Source organism: Dasypus novemcinctus, chromosome 27 (genome assembly GCF_030445035.2).
Source record: "Dasypus novemcinctus isolate mDasNov1 chromosome 27, mDasNov1.1.hap2, whole genome shotgun sequence".
Classification (NCBI taxonomy): domain Eukaryota; kingdom Metazoa; phylum Chordata; class Mammalia; order Cingulata; family Dasypodidae; genus Dasypus; species Dasypus novemcinctus.
The window spans coordinates 16,610,600-16,631,165 of record NC_080699.1 but is presented as its reverse complement, the minus strand read 5'-3'; the positions used below and the strand labels follow the sequence as shown (position 1 = coordinate 16,631,165).

General features: G+C 37.5%; 1 protein-coding gene across 3 annotated transcripts in view; it reads left to right on the top strand.

Annotated features, from left to right (window-relative positions):
- ARHGAP20 (Rho GTPase activating protein 20) overlaps nt 1–20,566 on the top strand; it is a 150,687-nt gene that overhangs the window by 114,120 nt on the left and 16,001 nt on the right. For all 3 annotated transcript variants that reach the window (XM_071212324.1, XM_071212323.1, XM_058289364.1), the window contains exons 8-9: nt 7,492–7,558; nt 9,758–9,946. In XM_071212324.1, coding sequence (XP_071068425.1) covers nt 7,492–7,558; nt 9,758–9,946 — 256 coding nt within the window. The remainder of the gene's footprint in view (nt 1–7,491; nt 7,559–9,757; nt 9,947–20,566) is intronic.

The following is a 20,566-nucleotide window of genomic DNA, read 5'->3' as shown; positions in this document are numbered from 1 at the left end:
TTTCGATCTGGAGAGACTGCAGCAAAATTAATGCTTGCTCAAGGGAACTTAGCCAACAAAAAGGAAATAGAATAAGAACCAAGAGACAAAGAGAATACTTAACATGCACACAAAAACAACTAATTGAACCCCGAGATGAAGAAGCTAATCAGCTGCATAAACCCAACAAGATAAAATGATAACCAGACAGCAACAAAAAACTACAGACCATACCAAAAATCAGGAAAACATGGCCCAATCCAGTAGACAAACTAAAAACCAGGAAGAGGAGTGGAACATCAAACAACTAATTAAAGCTCTCAAAATGTGTATCATGGACCAATTTAATGAAGTGAAGGAAGAGATTAAGCATATTAAGAAAACACTTGGAGAGCATACAGAAGAAATTGTAATCATACTCAAAAAGATAATGATGGGATGGATATGATGGGGATCAACAGCACAATCCAAGAAATAAAAAAATAACACTCTCAGCAAATAACAGCAGATTTGAAGAGGCAGCAGAAAGAATAGTCATGTGGAAGACAGTACATCTGAAATCAGATAGTAGAATTGATTGGTAAAAAGATAGAAAAAATCCAGCAGGGACTTAGGGACCTGAATGACAAAGCACAATGCACAAACATATGCATTATAGGCACCCCAGAGGGAGAAGAGAAGGGAAAGGGGACAGAAGGGGCATTGGAGGAAATAATGACTGAAAACTTCTCAGACCTATTGAGGGAGATGCATGTACATGTCCAGGAAGCAGAAAGCACCCCAAAGAGCATAAATCCCAACAGGCCTACCCCAAGACATATACTTGTCAAATTATCCAATACACAAGACAAAGAGAAAATACTAAAAGCAGCAAGAGAAAAGAGAACCATCACATACAAGGGAGGCTCCACAAGATTAAGTGCTGATTTCTCATCTGAAACGGTGGAGGCAAGAAGGCAGTGGTATGACATAGTTAAGATACTAAAAGAAAAGAATTTCCGACCAAGAATACTCTGTCTAGCAAAGCTAGCATTCAAAAATGATGGAGAGGTCGAAATATTCATAGATAAACAGAAACTAAGAGTATGCCAACAAGAAACCTGCCCTTCAAGGAATATTAAAGGGAGTTCTGCAGGAGGAAAGAGAAAAACAGGAGAGACAGATTTGGAGGAGAGTGTAAGAACAACTAAAATGACAAAAAGAGAAAAAAAATCAAACAACATATGACAAACACAAATCCAAAGAAAATATGGCTAATATATGTAATTCCTTAAAAGTAATAACCCGGAATGTCAATGGATTAAACTCACCTGTTAAGAGACACAGATTGGAAGATTAGATAAGGAAATATGACCCATCTATATGCTGTCTACCAGAAACACATCTTAGACCCAGTGATTCAAGGAGATTGAAAGTGAATGGTTGGAAAACAATCTTACAGGCAAACAATAACCAAAAAAGGGCAGGAGTAGCTATATTAATATTGGACAAAATAGACTTTAAATGCAAAACTATTGTGAGAGACAAAGATGAACTCTACATATTAGTGAATAGGATAATCTTTCAAGAAGAAAGAACAATCATAAACATTTATGCCCCTTACAAGAGCACCTCCAAATACGTGAGGCAAACACTGGAGAAACTAAGGGAAGGAATAGATGCCTCTACAATTATAGTGAGGGACTTTAACACACCACTGTCACCTTTGGACAGAACATCTCAAAAGAGAATCAATAAAGAAACAAAGACTTTGAACAGTATATTAGAGGATCTGGACATAATAGACATATACAGAGCATTACACTCAAATACAGCAGGATATACATTCTTCTCAAGTGCACATGGATCATTCTCCAAGATAGACCACATGGTAGGCCACAAAGAAAGTCTCAATGAATTCAGAAAGATTGAAATCATACAAAATAATTTCTCTGACCACAATGGAATGATTTGGCACCAAGATATGGAAATTAAACAACACAATCTTAGAAGAACAGTGGATCAAGTAGGAAATCTCAACAGAAATCAATAACTACCTTGAACCTAATGCAAATAACATAGCAAAATTTATGGTATGCTGCAAAAGCTGTACAGAGAGGGAAATTCATAGCCATAAATTCATACATCAAAAAAGAAGAGCTAAAATTGAAGAACTAACTGCACAATTGGAAGAATTAGTAAAAAAAAAAAAAAAAAATGACCCCAAAGAAAGAAGAAAGAAAGAAATAACAAACATAAGAGCAGAACTAAATGAAATAGAAAATAAGAAAGCACTGGAAAAAATAAAAGCTGGTTCTTTGAGAAGATCAATAAAATTGACAAACCCTTAGCTAGACTAACAAAGAAAAAAGAGAAAAGATACAAATACACAAAATAAGACATGAGAAAGGGGATATCACCACTGACCCCACTGAAATAAGACCTATCATAAGAGGATACTTTGAAAAACTATATTCCAACAAGAACAACAATTTAGGAAATGGACAAATTCCTAGAAATACATAAGCAGCCTACATTGATGAAAGAAGAAATTGATGATCTCAACAAACCAATCACAAGTAAAGAGATAGAATCAGTCATTAAAAACCTCCCAACTAAGAAGAGCCCTGGGCGGGATGGCTTCACAAGTGAATTCTACCAAACATTCTGGAAAGAACTAACACCAGTCTTGCTTAAACTCTTCCAAAAAATCGAAATAGATGGAACATTGTCTAAATCATTTTATGATGCCAACATTACCCTAATACCAAGGCCAAACAAAGACACCACAAGAAAAGAAAATTACAGACCAATCTCTCTAATGAACTTAAAAGCAAAAATCCTCAACAAAATACTTGCTAATCATATTCGACAACACATTAAACAAATTATACACCATGTCTAAGTGGGTTTCATTCCTGGTATGCAAGGATGGTTCAACATAAAATCAATTTATGTTATACACAATATAAACAGATCATATCTATAGATGGAGAAAAAGCATTTGACAAATTACAGCACCCTTTCTTGATAAAAACACTGCAAAAGATAGGAATAGAAGGAAAGTTTCTGAACATGATAAAGGGTGTATATGAAAAACCCACAGCTAATGTCATTTACAATGGTGAAATCCTAACATCTTTCCCTCTAAGATCAGGAACAAGACAGGGATGCCCACAATACCCCTTCTAGTTAACATTGTGTTAGAATTACTTGCTCGAGCACTGAGGCAAGAACCAGACATAAAAGGCATGCAAATTGGAAAGGAAGAAGTCAAAATTTCACTATTTGCAGATGACATGATCCCATACATAGAAAGCCCTGAGAAGTCTACAACAAAGCTTCTAGAACTTATAAATGAGTTCAGTAAAGTCACAGGTTATAAGATCAATGCGCAAGGGAAAAATCCATAGCATTTCTCTACACCAATAATGAGCAATCTGAGGAGGAAATCAAGAGACAAATACCATTTACAACAGTAAATTAAAAAATAAAATACCTAGGAATAAATTTAACCAAAGATGTAAAAGACTTATATACAGAAAACTATATAACACTGTTCAAGGAAATCAAAGAAGACCTAAATAAATGGAAGAATCTTCCCTGTTCATGGATAGGAAGACTAAATAATATTAAGATGTCTATCCTACCAAAACTGATCTACAGATTCAAAGCAATCCCAATAAAAATCAACACAGCATTTTTTAAGGAACTAGGAAAAACTGAAATTTATTTGGAAAGGAAAGAGGCCCCTAATAACCAAAGACATATTGAAAAAGAAAAATGAAATTGGAGGAATCACACTACCTGACTTCAAAACATACTACAAAGCTACAGCAGTGAAAACGGCATGGTATTGGCACAAGGATAGACACACTGACCAATGGAACCGAATTGGAAGTTCTGATACAGATCCTTATGTATACAGTCGTATGATATTCAACAAGGCCACCAGACCCTCTCAACTGGGAGAGAATGGCTTCTTCAACAAACGGTGCCTAGAGAACTGGATATCCATGTGCAAAAGAATGAAAGAGGTTACCATCCCACACCTTATACAAAAATCAACTCAGGATGGGATAAAAGACCTAAATATAAGAACCAAGACCATAAAGACCTTGGAAAACAATGTAGGGAAGCATCTACAGGACCTTGTAATAGGAAATGACTTCATGAACTTCACACCAAAAGGTCGAGCAGCAAAAGAACAAATAGATAAATGGGACTTCCTCAAAATTAAAGCCTTTTGCACCTCAATGGAGTTTGTCAAGAAAGTGAAAAGTCAGCCTACCGAATGGAGGAAATTATTTGGTAACCATATATCTGATAGGAGACTAATATCTTGCTTATATAAAGAACTCTTATATCTCAAAAATAAAAAGACAAACAACCATTTTAAAAAATGGGCAAGGGGGAAGCAGACTTGGCCCAGTGGTTAGGGTGTCCATCTACCACATGGGAGGTCCGCAGTTCAAACCCCGGGCCTCCTTGACCCATGTGGAGCTGGCCCATGTGCAGTGCTGATGCACACAAGGAGTGCCGTGCCATGCAGGGGTGTCCCCTGCATAGGGGAGCCCCACGTGCAAGGAGTGCGCCCCGTAAGGAGAGCTGCCCAGCGCGAAAAGAAAGGGCAGCCTGCCTAAGAATGGTGCCACCCACACGGAGAGCTGACACAAAATGACGCAACAAAAAGAGACACAGATTCCCGTGCTGCTGACAACAACAGAAGCGGACAAAGAAACAAGACGCAGCAAATAGACACAGAGAACAGACAACTGGGGTGGGGGGTGGAGGGGAGAGAAATAAATAAATAAATAAATAAATCTTAAAAAAAAAATGGGCAAGAAATTTGAACAGATGCTTCTCCAAAGAAATAAAAATGGCTGAAAGCAAGTGAAAAAATGCTCAAAACCACTAGCTATTAGGGAAATGCAAATCAAAACTACAATGAGATACCATCTTACTCCCATGAGACTGGTGGCTATCAAAAAAACAGAAGACTACAAGTGTTGGAGAGGATGTAGAGGAATGGAAACGCTCATCCACTGCTGGTGGGAATGAAGAAGGATCCAGCCATTCTAGAGGACAGTTTGGCTGTTTCTCAAAAAACTAGCTATAGATTTGCCATATGACCCAGCAATTCCACTGCTGGGTATATACCCAGAAGAACTGAAAACAAGAACACAAACCAATATATGCACACCAATGTTCATAGCAGCATTAGTCACTATTGCCAAAAATTGGAATCAACCCAAATGCCCATCAGCAGAGAAATGGATAAATAAAATGTGGTATATACATACAATGGAATACTACTCAGCTATAAGAAAGAATACAGTACAAACATGTGATAACATGGATGAATCTTGAGGACCTTATGCTGAGTGAAGCAAGGCAGGCATTGAAGGACAAATACTACATGACCTCTCTGATATGAAACAAGCAAACCAAGCATATATCAGAGAGCTAGAGACTGGAAGTAGGCTTAAAAGAAGTCGGGGGGTGGGGGAGGAAGGTGTGAATTGGTGCCAACATGGGTGAAGTCTATGATATGCTGGGTAGTTACAGTTACAAATGTCAACTGAAGGAGTGCTGAGTTTCTACCCAGGGGAGCTCTGTTACATTACCCAGTGGCACAGCAATAATCCCCCAAGTGCAACGGCAAAGACCAACAAGGAAGGATGGTCCAATAATGAGCCCTTGATGCTGATGACTATGTTTACGAGCCTGTGTGCCTGAAATATGCACTAGGTTTAGAGCTGCAGGGTACCTAAGAGTTATCTCCTGAGAGCCTCCATGTTGCTCAAATTTGGCCACTCTCTAAGCCAAACTCAGCATGTAAATGCATTACCTTCCCCCCAGTGTGGGACATGACTCCCGGGGATGAGCCTCCCTGGCACTGAGGAATTACTACCAATCACTAGCTGCTGATATAACTAGAAAGCAACCTTGAATAAAAGGGTCAACTCAGACCAGCAGAATATCTCAGCCTACATGTAGGATCATATGTTAAAAACTGCTTTTTGACCTTGAATAAAAGGGGAAAATGGCAAAGACAAATGAGTTTATATGGCTAAGAGTCTTCAAAAAAGAGTCGAGAGGTCATCAGAGTGATTGCGCTTGTGCACACCTCAGCAGGATCCCAGAGACAGCCAAAGTAGATACAACCCTAGGTACTGGTTCTCCTGGAGGCTACAGAGACCCACAGGGTATATGGTCATGGCAGATGGATTTGGAGTTCTGTACCATGTCAGAGGGCCCTACTTTGGAATTTGTGCTCCTGAATGTGATGGAGCTAGACTCAGGTGTGACCTTTCTACACATGCCTCTTCTGTCACTTTATCTGAACCTGTGGTTGGTGCTAGGGATGGTCCATACTCAGGAGATTTGAATCTCTAGACTGCCCATGTGCCAGCTGGGCCCTGAACCTCAGCAGAATGGCGACTCCTACTCTCTGGTTCATTGGGCTTACCCAGGTCAGGTAGCAGGGAGGTGAAGATGGTCAACCACCACACCAGGGAATCAAGAGTGCCTACAACTGCAAGCAGAAGAATTGCATTCATCATCCGTGTGGAATCTAAGCCCCCTTTTGATCTAGAGGTGGAGTGGACATCACCATCCCAGGTTCCACAGAATTGAGAAATAAAATATGGATTAGGGTGGACATACTGATATTCTACTATAAAAATATTGTGACTAGTAATAGAAGAAATTGTAGCACTGAGGTGGAGAAAGTGGCCACAGCAGTTGCTGAGGGCAGGAAGAGGGAAGAAGAAATGCGATGTGGGGACATTTTTTGGGACTTTGAGTTGTCCTAAATTGTACTGCAGGGTCAGATGCTGGACTTTATATATCCTGCCATAACCCACTGAATGTACTGGGGGAGAGAGCGAACTACAGGGTAAACTGTTATCCATGTGGTGCAGCAGTGCTCCAAAATGTGCTCACCGAGTGCGATGAGTGTGCCACAACAATGGGGGAGGTTGTTGGTGTGGGAGGAGTGGGGTGGGGATGTGGTGGGTATACAGGAACCTCTTATATTTTTAATGTAACAGTTTTTTAGATGTGCGTATCTTTTAAAAAAAGCAAATTACAAAAATTATGGGGGTGGGGGGGTGGGGAGTGGGTTATATAGGAACCTCTTATGTTTTTTAATGTATCGTTCTTTGTGATCTATTAACTTTAAAGTGTTAAAAAAAAAACAATTTTTATTCTATTGTACTTTCTATTTGTAAATCTTTTTAACAGGGGATGTAGTGTGAGAGTTGAACTGATAGTGTGTGGAGTTGTAGGGTGTCTGGTGTCATAGTCACCATGGCTGGGACCCTCCATTATAACAGATGGCAAAGCCATGATTTTTAGCGCATCAGGGCAAGCATATGACATATTGCCAAGAGGCTTGACTAATATCTGTTCAATCTTCATTCAAAACGTTTTTTACTTTATCCTCTCCTAGAGGACTTTTTAAAAACAATTCAGCAAAGCAAAGAAAGTACCAAACTTGAAAAATTTACTGTGACATTTATCTTCAAGGGCTCTGAGAGAGATTACCAGTTATGGGTCAATTCTGGCAGAGAAGAAGCACCATACCCACTCATTGGTAAGTTTCTGGGAAAATCTAAGATAGGATTGTGTTTTAATTATATTCTAAGTGTCTCTGAGAATTGGTCATATGGTCCTAAGCTTAAATACTATTAAAAATTATAACTTATAACTTTATTTTTTTTCATTTAATAAATATCTATCAAGTATTTACTATGTACCAGACAAATAATATCTCTTCATTCAAGCAGTCATGGGATAGTTGGGAAAAAACATGTAAATTTCCCCCTCTGCTTTTCTGCTTACAAACAGCTGTTCTGCCCAATCTTTTTACATTTTTTTTTAATGTAGAAAAGCAATAAATATTAGTATTCCTCTTTCTCCATACATTTAGTTTTCATATTCAGTTCTTGAATTTCCATTCCCTTTCCTACCTACTGTGCTACCTCTCTGGAAAACCGCGAGTAATCCAGTCATGCCTCAGTTCATCAGTGAGCACTGTTCCCAGAACTCCTAGACATCATAAAGAAAATTAGATTAACCCATTTAGACATCTGAAAGTCTCCACACTTACCAACAACTACTGCTTCACTAACTTACTTTATTATTATTATTCTACCCAAATTTTCCAGCATTTGTTCTTGAGGACTTATTGGTAAATAGGTTATACCTGAAGCATTTGTATCATTTACTTTAAAAACATTTCTTGATCAGTAAGTACATTCAGTGTGGTTAACAGCAATAGAGCAATTAAAACAAGGGACAGTATCTTTATCATATCTTGAGATGATGAAAACAATTATGATGATGGTGATTTCTGCAAACAGTTTTAAAGTGCTTACTATCTGTCAGATATTGTGCAGAGCATATCATATGCTCACAGCCACTTAGCTGTAAGGTTACTACTGTGTAATGGAGGATGTTTTAAATGATATGAGTAATCTTAAAACACCAAACTTTTTAATGTTAACATTTTTGTAAAAGTTAGTAGATTAAAGTTATTAAAATCAAATAAATACTTAAAAAAATGATTGTTTTAATAAAATGTACAAATTTAATTAAAACTATAAACACAGTAACTTTCAGGCTTCAAGCCCCATTGCTAGCTCTCACTAATAACCTTGATTTTATTTAACAACAATTCTTCTTGTATATTTTAATATGGCTTGCATTCCTCAACTGCAGATTAACTGCTGATTTTTCTGTAAATTGGTTTTATTTTATTAGAGCCTTTTTTGTCTTAATATTGGAAATTGCTGTAGTATAATGGAACATTGGCATTGTATGCTTATGCGAGAAGAAAAGGGAAAATTCACTGAGTTATGTTCAGTGATAAATCAGGAATATGAAAAGGGAACTTACTCCTTGTATTTTAAGAAATTTTAATCTACAGTACAATGGTCTTTACGGATTACTTTAAGAGGATACAATTATTTAGAGCATGAAAGAGCAAAAAATTTTTGTGGCAGTCAGTTCTCAATGTCCAGGGTTTTTCCAGTTTGTAAATACATAAATACCCTTTTTCATCTTGTTTGTATGTTTCTGACATTCTACAGTGTTCCTTCAGTTATTGCCTATAAACACCAACCTGAGAGCAGTTGGGAAGAAGCATAAAATCAAACAAACCACTTCCCAGTGTTCTTGAATAGCTTTTAATTGTAAAAATAATAAAAAGTAATGAAATATCTTTTCAGACATTTTGTGTTAGAGAATAATAATAATAGTAAAACGTACAGGTTTTTTTCCCTGTTATTTAAATAATTTTAACCACTGTTGTTTACTTATTTAATCCTTATAACACTTTGTGATAAGTAGGGCAGATATATTTTAAATTGTGGATTTAAGGCTGAGAGAGTTTAAGGATTATCTGAAGATTTACCAATCGAGTTAGTGTCAAAGAAGAAAGTAAAATACCTTTAAATATTCTTAGATGCAAACATAGGAAAAGTCAACTCACAAATGGATCTGTCCATTCCAAACAAGATTTTTGAAAAGATTTTCTTTACTTCTTTCTTTCTTTTTCCCCCTTCCTCCTCTTAAAAATACTTTGTTAGAACCACCTGCTTTAGGCAGTGGTCTCTCCAAGTCTCAGGAGGGTGCATGGTGATCATTCAGCCAGTAAAAGGCTTCTTTACACCTGAAATCTCAGGAGCTTATTGCAGTCCAGCGAGTAGCACACATGCTCACAGTAGGGTAGGTTTGGTCACACCCATCACCAGTCAACCTGAAGCCTCCATTTAAACTTTTCTCTTTGTAGGGCATGAATATCCCTATGGAATTAAAATGAGCCATCTTCGAGACTCTGCACTCTTGACACAGAGATCAAAGGACTCCGCCACCCCTTCCAGCTTCCAAGAACCTTTCCTCATGGAGCAGCTGCCGCGGGAGATGCAGTGTCAGTTCATCCTGAAGCCCTGCCGCCCGGCTGTGGCCCAGCAACTGAGTGGTGAGTCGCTACTCCTCCTTGGTCGAGCCCGCTGCCAGCAAAAGTTTTCATTCCTGAAAACAAACTTAGTACATAGGGCAGAGACCCAAACTATCAGCCAGATGAGGTTTTTTTTCTTTCAACTTCGCTAAATGTTTTGAAAGGAAAGTTGGAGTTTTAGAGAGGAAGATGGTTTTGTAAATCAGCCATGGGTGTGACTGACTTGGAATCGGCAGCCAGCAGCAATAGGTCCTCTCTTTCTTTCATCACTATTCTTTCCTCTTAAAACTTTTTTTTAATTAATTTTTTTTTTATTTTTTAAAGAAGCCTTAGTTTATATAAATGTTACATAAAAATTATAAAGGGGTTCCCATATGCCCCATTTCCACCCCCTTCTATACCTTCTATACCACATCAACATTCATCATTAGTGTGGTACATTTGTTACAACTGATGAACCCATATTGAAGCATTGCTGCTAACTGTGGACAACAGTTTACATTATAGTTTACACTCTGTCCTGCACAATTTTGTAAGTTACGACAAAATATACAATGGCCTGTATCTGTCACTGCAGTGTCATGCAGGACAATGCCAATGTCCCAAAAATGCCCCCATATTACACTTAATCTAACCTCTCCCATCCCTCAGAACCTCTGGTGGCCACTGCCTTTACACCAAAAATAACAATAAGAGCTCTTCCATTCTTAGAATAATATAAGTCTATAGTAGAATAATAATAAGTCTGCTTTAGTCCATTGTTTAGTCCCCAGTCTTGAGGATTCTGGAATGGTGATGCCCACTCTGCCCCTAAAATTGAGAGGAGGCTTAGATCCCATGGAGCAGATGGATGGAACTATCTTGCTTGCAGTTGCAGACATTCTCTGTTCCTTGGGATGGGTGTTGTCCCTCATCATTTCCTTGCTAGTTATCCTAGGTGAGTCCAATGAACTGGAGAGTAGGTGTTGGAACTTAAATTTTTGGTCGATCCATGTGCCAGTAGATCCCCTTTAACCTTATGCCCACTATAGAACCAGAGACAACAGGCAATTCTGCAGGTGTTTCAGTGCTTCTTTGTACTGTAACCTCTCCACTGTATGTTTCTCCTAAATGGTCACATAATAAAAGGGAAGCTGGCAGTGATGGGTATCAGGAGACTGCAGTGGCCTCTTGGGATCCTGGTACTGATAGGTTTGTGAAGACTAAGATGATTTCCTCAGAAGGTTCTCCTTAGCCTCCTAATCTAATCTGAATTCCCAGGTCCATAGCTGTCTTGAATATACCCCAAAATAAAAACTCTAGAATTATAAAAGAGATGTTTAACGTAGGAGGATTGCCAGTTAACATAACACAGGTTTGAGTTTTAAGCCCTCAGTCTGAAAGTTAAATTGTGTGCAAAACAAGAAAATGGACACAAAAAAGTGAGAGTGGGATAGTGGAAAACTGAGGCTTTATTTCTGCAGGTGCCTTTGTCAGGTTGAACTAAGTGGGTTTTCTAATGAACAGTGACATTGCTTTTTGCAAGCAAGCAAACCCAGGACTAAGGAGTGTTTAAAGGGATGGTATCACTGAGGCCATCTCGCAGCCACCCAGTGGGAAAGTCCTGGAAAGATTATTGGCATCGTCCTAACCACCTGAAATTCTTCATCTATATATGATCCAACGGACGTATCATTAATGAAATCATTCACAGTTTTTTCGTCGCATTGCAGAATGATCTAAAATTTTCACACAGCTATCCAAACATAGAAGAAACATAAATTAAATCAGCTCTATACTCATGAAATTTTTCTTGCTTTAATTGTTAATACAACACCAGGATCCTTTTAAAAGAGAACCTCCTCTAATGCATTTAAAATAGTTTAATTTAGAATTTTATTTTTGTACTAAAACATCCAGTTGTTTCTAAAACAACTGCAACACTAGTGTGAAATTTACTTTCCTTCTCACCCCATTGAATCAAGATTTTGACATTTTATTAGGGAAAAAGAATGTTACTGCCCTCATTCCCCTTGCTCCAGCCTTTGCTCATTATGTTTTGCCTCCCTGGAAGCCTAGACTCCTTTGGTCTCTTTCTGACCTATTGAGCTCTACCACTTTCTTCAGCCATTAATCTCCCCTATCTTTACTTCGTCCCTAATCCATTTTAGATTCCATGGTTATGATAGTAGTTCCTTTCTTACCAATAACCTCAGCTTCTTTGACACACTTTCCTTCCTTCCTAGACTTCTAGTAAAATCCTGCTTCTAGATGAACTCTGAATATTGCTAGAGGAGACCATATAACAGCAGGGCAGGTTGGCATCACTATAAACTCCTAATCACCAACCTCAAGTGGACACTCCATACTGCCTGGGCAGTCTTAACTTTGTTTCTCCAAGTCACTTTTCCTGTTCCCTGAGATGACTATTTGAAACCATCCCTGCACACATGTACATCCAACCCAGTCACTTTCAGTTGATGACCTGACCTCAAAATTCATAAAATATTATTGAAACCATCAGGCAGACTCCCCTCATATTGTCCATACCAGCTGTGCCAAACTTACCTTGTACCTGTATCAGTCAACATCTCTCCTGTAGTAGGAAATTGAGTTTTTGGACTATCAGGCTGTTTACTTGGAATCTTTGGGTCATTTTAAAGGGGCATTATGGAGATGTAATGATTTTCCATCTACTAAAATGTGAGCTCCATGAAGGCAGGAATTTTGATCTGTTTGTTCACTGCTTTATCCCCAGCATATGAGACAATGCCTGGCATATATAAATAAGTACTTACTAGATATTTGTTGAGAATGAATGAATAGGTTTATTGTTACTGCTCATTAAGGATACAAAGGGAACATTGCCTTTATACCTAGACTGAGGAAAATAATACTCTCCTATTCTTATACCTTTGTACCCATGATCTTTTAAACTATTTCTCTGGATTCCTTGTCAATTTTGCTTTAATTAATTTGACCTGTAATCAGGACTCAGGAATCCTAAGGGTTTTACCCCAACTTTTCCAATGACTTCCTCAATTATATTGTAGGCATCTATTTTAGCCTGTTTGACTGCCAAAAGCAGTATACCAGAAATGGATTAGCTTTTAGCAATGGGAATTTATTCGTTTACAAGCTTATAGTTTCAAGGTTGTGAAAATGTCCAAATCAAGGTATCATCAGGTGATTCTTTCTCCCTGAAGACCAACTGCCGTAATCCTGGACTCCTCTGTCAAGCAGCAAGGTGTATGACGGCATCTGTTGGCCTCTCCCTTTTCTTTGAGGTTTCTTGCTTTCAGCTTCTGGCTTCCATGGCTTTCTCTCTGCTTCTGTGGCTTTCTCTCTGTCTTCTCTCTCTTTCCTTCTCCCATAGTCATCTTATTTATAAAGAACTCCAATAAGAGGATTAAGACATATCCTGGGCTACATCTTAATTGAAGTAACCTAATCAAAAGGCTCTTAATTGAAGTGACCTAATCAAAAAGTCCCACCCACAATAGGTTCACACTCACAGGAATAGACCAGCTTTAAGAACATGATTTTCTCTGGACTCAGATGGGATCTCCCTTCATAAGACTTTCATGCTAATGTGCTGGAGGTGCAGTTAATGTTGGGGTTTAAGATATATTTAGGGGATTTGAATCTCTGGACTGACAATGTGATAGCCAGGTCCTGAGCCTCAACAGACTCCAGCACCTACAATCTGATCTATTGGACTTACCACACTCAGCTAAGATGGAGTTGAAGAAGGACAACCACCACACCATGGAGCCTAGAGTGATTACAACTGAAAATGGGAGGATTGCATCCAGCATCCATGTGGAATCTGAGCCTCCTCTTGACATAGAGGTGCAATGGACACAACCAATCCAATGTCCACATAGAAGAGGTGGCATTGGATTGGGAAAAGTGGACATGGTGGACGATGGGTATGGGGAAAGGCAGGAAGAGATGAGAGGTGGAGGCGTCTTTGGGACATGGAGCTGCCCTGGATGGTGCTTCAGAGGTAATCACCGGACATTGTAAATCCTCACAGGGCCCACTGGATGGAATGGAGGAGAGTATGGGCCATGATGTGAACCATTGTCTATGAGGTGCAGAGGTGCCCAAAGATGTACTTACCAAATCCAATGGATGTGTCATGATGACGGGAACGAGTGTTGTTGGGGGGGGAGGGGGGTGGGGGGGTGGGGTTGAATGGGACCTCACATATATATTTTCAATGTAATATTATTACAAAGTCAATAAAAAAATAAATAAAAATAAATAAATAAAAAGACAAAGGTGGCTCATCTTGATTTCAAAAAAAAAAAGAACATGATTTTCTGAGGAACATGCAGCCTCAAACTACTACAGCATCGTCTGCTTAGTTTCTTCCTATTGGTAGTAAGGATAATGGATAATGGTGGTTTCAGCTGTAGGTGATCCATGGTAAACAGGACCAGAGATGGAAAGACTAGTAGATCAGTGATGTGAAAGCATAGCTGAGCATCAGATACTGTGTAACTAAAAACTTACAGATGAACCAGTTCTGTATTTTTTTCTTAATCTCTCGTAGGAGATTTTGATGTGTACCCATTTTAGAAGTCACTGATTTAGATCAGGGGTCAACAGACTTTTCCTGTAAAGGACCAGATAGTAAAATGTCCAGGCCAAGAAGCAAAATAAAAGATCTTATGTAAGTCTAATATATCAAGAAAGAAAACCAATTTCTATAATATTTTATGGTTGAAATTCAAAATATAATAATAATTGAGTACAATTTTGTATAACACAGGTCTACAAATGGAAGGGATTGCATTCTTTTGTGGAATAACATTTCACTTAATTGGGGTTCAAAGTTAATATTCCCTTTCATCAAAACTGATTGCAAATATTCTTATTTGTAATGATATTTTATATATTTAATCTTTTAAAATACCATTTCACATAGATTAGATAGGCACTATCAAATACTGATATCATTATACCTGCATATAATTTTAATTGAGTATATTCCTCTTTGGGGAGGCATTTATAGAATTCTTGTTTGAGTCTTCTCTTGATAGTTGCCTTTAAAAGCATGTCATTACATTGCAGATTAATCCTTTCCGGTTAGATGTTAGGTGAAAACTCTTCAGTTGCACAGTCAAGAGAATTTTTAAATGTAGAAATTTACTTTGCACTTGGATTAAGGTCCATCAAACACTGCTAAAACTGTAGTTTGAGCTCAGAAAATATATGTTGTAAATTTCTGTGGGAATGGAGGTCATGCCAATTTTCAGTGACTTCAAATTTAGCATTAACTTCTCAGATAAACCATAACTGAGCAGCATGGGTAACATCCATCGATTCATCAAGAACCAGGGGAAGTTACTTGAAAGCATTTGCCTTATTTTTTATTTTTATTTATTTATTTTTGGTCTTTATTTATTTTTTAATATTACATTAAAAAAATACGAGGTCCCCATATATCCCCCACTCCCCTTTCCTTATTTTTTAGTTGATTGTTGATATTGCTCCTAAAGTCCCAACTGTTCAAGCAGCCATTCTCATCAAAAGGCAAATTGTTTTAGACTTATTTTCTTTTGACTCATTTCTCTAGCTACTGTAGCAAATAAGATTCAGTCAATTCACCACTTGTAAGTAAATGGCTTTCCTTGCTTCTAGCACATGAGCCACTTGCAAACTACTTTTTTTTCTTTCTCTTTTTTTGTTTTGGTTTTCTTTTGTAAACTACTTTTGTTGCAGCCTCCTTTTCATTTTTTATTTTTGTGAGGAAATTCTGCAGTGAGGACATATTTCATTTTAAATATCCTAAGTTTTCTGATTCATTGCTTTCCTGTGAGTTGGGAATATTTTGATGAATGCTTATTCTGGTAATGTTGGATATATATTGCATTCTTTTAGCAAAACTAATATCACTGCACAATAAGCACAATACTTTGCCATCTAATTCAATAACAAAATTGTCCACACTTCACTGTGCCTTAAAAGGTCAACATTAGAATTCCATTTTCCTTTCTTGTTTTGACATGACGGGTAAAATGTTGCAGTACCATGATGCATGTGGCACCTGAAACATCGTCAAGATACAGTTGTTTCCCTGGCATTGGTAATACAGTGAGCAGTAGTGCAAAGCAATAAGGGCACGCACTGCATATAGTCTCTGTTACAACTACTCAAGTCTGCCGTTGAGTGTGAAAGCAGCCATGACCAATACATAAATGAATTTATGAGGCTTTATTCCAGTAGAACTTTATTGTGCAGTTTAAAATTTGAATTTCATGTAATTTTTGTGTCACTAAATACAATTCTTTGATTTTTTTCAAACACTAAAAAAATGTAAAAACCATTCTTAGCTCACAGGCTATAAAAAAGATTTGGCCCAAGAATTGTAATTTGCTACCCTCTGATGAAATGCACATTTAATCAGAAACATCCCAGTTAGTTTCAGTTTTCTATCAAACTTTATACCAGAGCTTCCCAAAAGTAACAGAACCATCTTGTTTGACTTGTCTTTATTCCTTTGCCTCTTATATCCTCGTATAAGAGTGTTTTAATGAGAGGTAGAAAAGCCTAAAGGTATCTAAAGAGAATGAAAAACTAAAAAGTGTCTAGAAATTCTAAAAACAATTATTAGCTCCTAGGTGATGACACTCATCGTAATGTTAGCAAGTAATCTCTACATAGAATGTAACAATTTATAAAAATAATTTATTCTAAGTATCAGAACAACCATGTATGGTTAAAACATTATTATCCCATTTTACCGATGAGCAGACTCGGGCTTTGTATCTAAGATCACAAAGCCTTTAACAGTAGAGCTGAAACCTCAACCAGTCTGCCATGATATTAGGTGGACGTGTTAGCACTAACTCATTTTACAATATGGAGACCATTTTACGTAGTTATTTTTTTGTCACACTGTCAGCATCCCACTACCTCTAGTACTGCTCTTGATGTCTATGACCAAACAATTCAGTATCAAAATTTAATGTTCTGTTAAAGTCTACATTTCTGTCACCATCTTTCCCATCAGTTCCCCACCCCATTCCTTTCATAAATCAAAATTTTGAAGGAAATCCCTTAGGGAAGCTCTGGTACAAAGTTTGACAGAAAACTGAGATTTTGGCTCTATGTTTTCGATTAAATGTGCACTTTATTCACCTAAATCAGAGGGTGGCAAACCTCTTAGTTTAAGAACAAGCCTCTCTTCATTTTCATCTCTTCAACACTTATTAGCCTGATTTCCACTAGGGGAAAATGAACTAATACTTCTTCAGTAAATATTATAAACATATAGATCCTGGATCTGTTTTTCTAAGTACCACTAGTTATACTCAGAGTCCATCACAATCTGTCTGATATATTTAAAATCCACAGAGCTCATAAATTTAAATTGCTTAGTTTTTAAGTAGATATTTTTCATGTTCTCTTTTATGAGAATAATCTCATTTCCCATGTGGATATAGTAAGCCACAATTAGAATAAAGACTAACTCTATAGCTCCATTTCTAAGGGAGACTTCTCTAGTTTAGCTTAAGGAAAATAACCTAATTAATCAACTTAACTTTGGGTGAAATAGTCACCCCCAATATGTTTTGGGTTTTTTTTTTTTCAAATTTCTGCCTCACTGTGGGGAAGATCACCTACTGAATAGTCTTATATTGAAATCAGAGTAGCAGTAGAGCCCTCAGAAGGCCACCTGTGAGACTTAGATCGCCATAACTCATCCTCAGGGTGGTTGGTCCCCATTGAGACATCTATGTTGTTAATTGGGGATTTAAGGTATAGACATTCAAGATCTCACCTCAAGTCCCAATTCAAATGTCACTTATAGGAAATCTTTGTTCCTCAAGGTTGTTGTCCCCTTCTCTGTGTTTCCACAGCATTTTTGTTTATCTCTAGTATACCCCATAAAAAAACAACATTGTGATTTTTTTCTTAGCTGCATGTCTTATTAGAATATGGGTATCTTAAGGCCTGGGAAGTCATCATTCTTCCATCCTGGGGCTTATCCCAGTGTATAATATAGCAAAAGTTAAATGAATGCTTGAGTGGCTTAGTTACCTAGTATGGAAGAACTTGAATGGAGCAGGAAAGTTTTGGAATTAAAGGAGAATCTGTTCTGGGTGTGATCTCAAGTAGTCCCTGGGATTCCAGCCTGAACTGAACTCCCAGTACTATGCCCACAGCAGACTCACTTTCCACATTTGATTCAGATCCAGGATTAAACTGGAATTGGACTTAATGTTATGGCATGTGATAAATGTGAACACATTCTTTCATTCTACCTGTTTACCCAGTCATTCCAGTATTCCTCCATATGTATTTCCTATTGAGAAAAAAAAAGATATTCTTAATTTGGGGAGTTGTGTGACCAAAGTAGAATTTCCAGTTAAAGTTTTTTTTTTTTGTAGTTGTTATTTTTTAAGCACAAAGTTTTAAGAATTATATATTTTTATTTAATTTCCCTAGTTGAAGCATGAAGAAACACTATCCTGAATCTTGCCAGGGTGGTTTAGGAAAGCTAGATTTAGATGAAATTAAGTTTGTTTTACACTTACATCACCCTTATTTTTTTTATAGCAGTAGCAGGTTTTGTCATCATACTTTGACGTTTAGAAAGCTATTGTTACTCTTTAAAAGCTGTGCAAGAAAGTAAATTTTAATGAATTTTTTTCTCTCAGTCCCAGAAAGAACATGAACTCTTTTCAAATAGAATGCACATAACAAAAAGCACAGCTGAGGCCAAAAGTGTTTATGATAAAGTAAAGGATAGGACTTAATTTCTACTTAGCCTCTGTCTATACTCATAGAATAGCTGGTTATATAACTTTAAGATAGATATTTCTTCTTAAAAATTTTATGAAAGTTAACCAAATAAACAAATTGGGTAGGTTAGACATAAAATCAAGTTAAATGTGAGGAAATCATACCGAGTACAAGTACTCAGCATACACATTAACAAACATTTGCACAGATTAACTTTGCTAGACATACAGGAACCACCTCCTGGATTTAAGAATGGAGCTGGTTTCCTTTTTCATTTATTTTAAATGATGGCAGTTGGAAATGTCAGGCAGAAGATGCGCTTTAGTTAAGCAGAGCAGCAGGAATCCTTCCTGACCGAATACCTCCTGGGACTGTTAAACCAAATGGAGGGGGGGATGTGGGGAAGGGTCCTATTTTGCGGGGAGGAGATTGGTGTCTTGGCAGCCTTGGACACCATACGTGGGGGAAATTACTTTTAACAAGATTGCTGTGACCCATGCCCCAGGAAAAATAGTACTTTTTATACATTAGCCTGCTTAATCCTCTCAATAGACCTGTGAGGGATGGGTAATACCATTCTCATTTTAAAATTGAGGAAACAAGCTCACTTGCCCAAATTCATGGATGAAACATGGGTCTAACTATGCTTCTAACTCCAGAGTCCATGAGCTTGACGCCTGAGTGTGTGCACACTGACAGTGTACTTACCATGCCCAGGAAAGTAAAGGGTGAGTGATAGTTTTAGGGCCAATTAGTAAAATGTTTATATATGCAGGATATTAGTCGCCTATCAGATATATTGTTACCAAGTATTTTCTCCCATTGGGTAGGCTGACTTTTCACTTTCTTGACAAACTCCTTTTAGGAAGTCCCGTTTATCTATTTGTTCTTTTGCTGCTCACACTTTGGGTGTGAAGTTCATGAAGCCATTTCCTATTACAAGGTCCTGTAGATGCTTCCCTACATTGTTTTCCAAAGTCTTTATGGTCTTGGTTCTTATATTTAGGTCTTTTATCCATCTTGAGTTGATTTTTGTATAAGATGTGAGATGGTAATCCTCTTTCATTCTTTTGCATATTGATATCCAGTTCCCTAGGCACCATTTGTTGAAGAGGCCATTCTCTCCCAGTTGAGTGGGTTTGGTGGCCTTGTCGAATATCATATGACTGTATATATGAGGATCTGTATCAGAACTTCCAATTCGGTTCCATTGGTCAGTGTGTCTATCCTTGTGCCAATACCATGCTGTTTTCACTACTGTAGCTTTGTAGTATGTTTTGAAGTCAGGTAGTAGTGATTCCTCCAATTTCATTTTTCTTTTTCAATATGTCTTTGGCTCTTAGAGGCCTCTTTCCTTTCCAAATAAATTCCATAGCTGGATTTTCTGGTTCCTTAAAAAATGCTGTGTTGATTTTTATTGGGATTGCATTGAATCTGTAGATAAGTTTTGGTAGGATAGACATCTTAATATTATTTAGTCTTCCTATCCATGAACAGGGAAGATTCTTCCATTTATTTAGGTCTTCTTTGATTTCCTTGAACAGTGTTATATAGTTTTCTGTATATAAGTCTTTTACATCTTTGGTTAAATTTATTCCTAGGTATTTGATTTTTTAATTTACTGTTGTAAATGGTGTTTGTTTCTTGATTTCCTCCTCAGATTGCTCTTTACTGGCGTGCAGAAATGCTACTTGTTTTTGCGCATTGATCTTACAATGTGCAACCTTAGTGAACTCATTTATAAGTTCTAGAAGCTTTGTTGTAGACTTCTCAGGGCTTTCTATGTATGGGATCATGTCATCTGCAAATAGTGAGATTTTGACTTCTTCCTTTCCAATTTGGATGCCTTTTAATATCTGGTTCTTGCCTCAGTGCTCGAGCAAGTATTTCTAACACAATGTT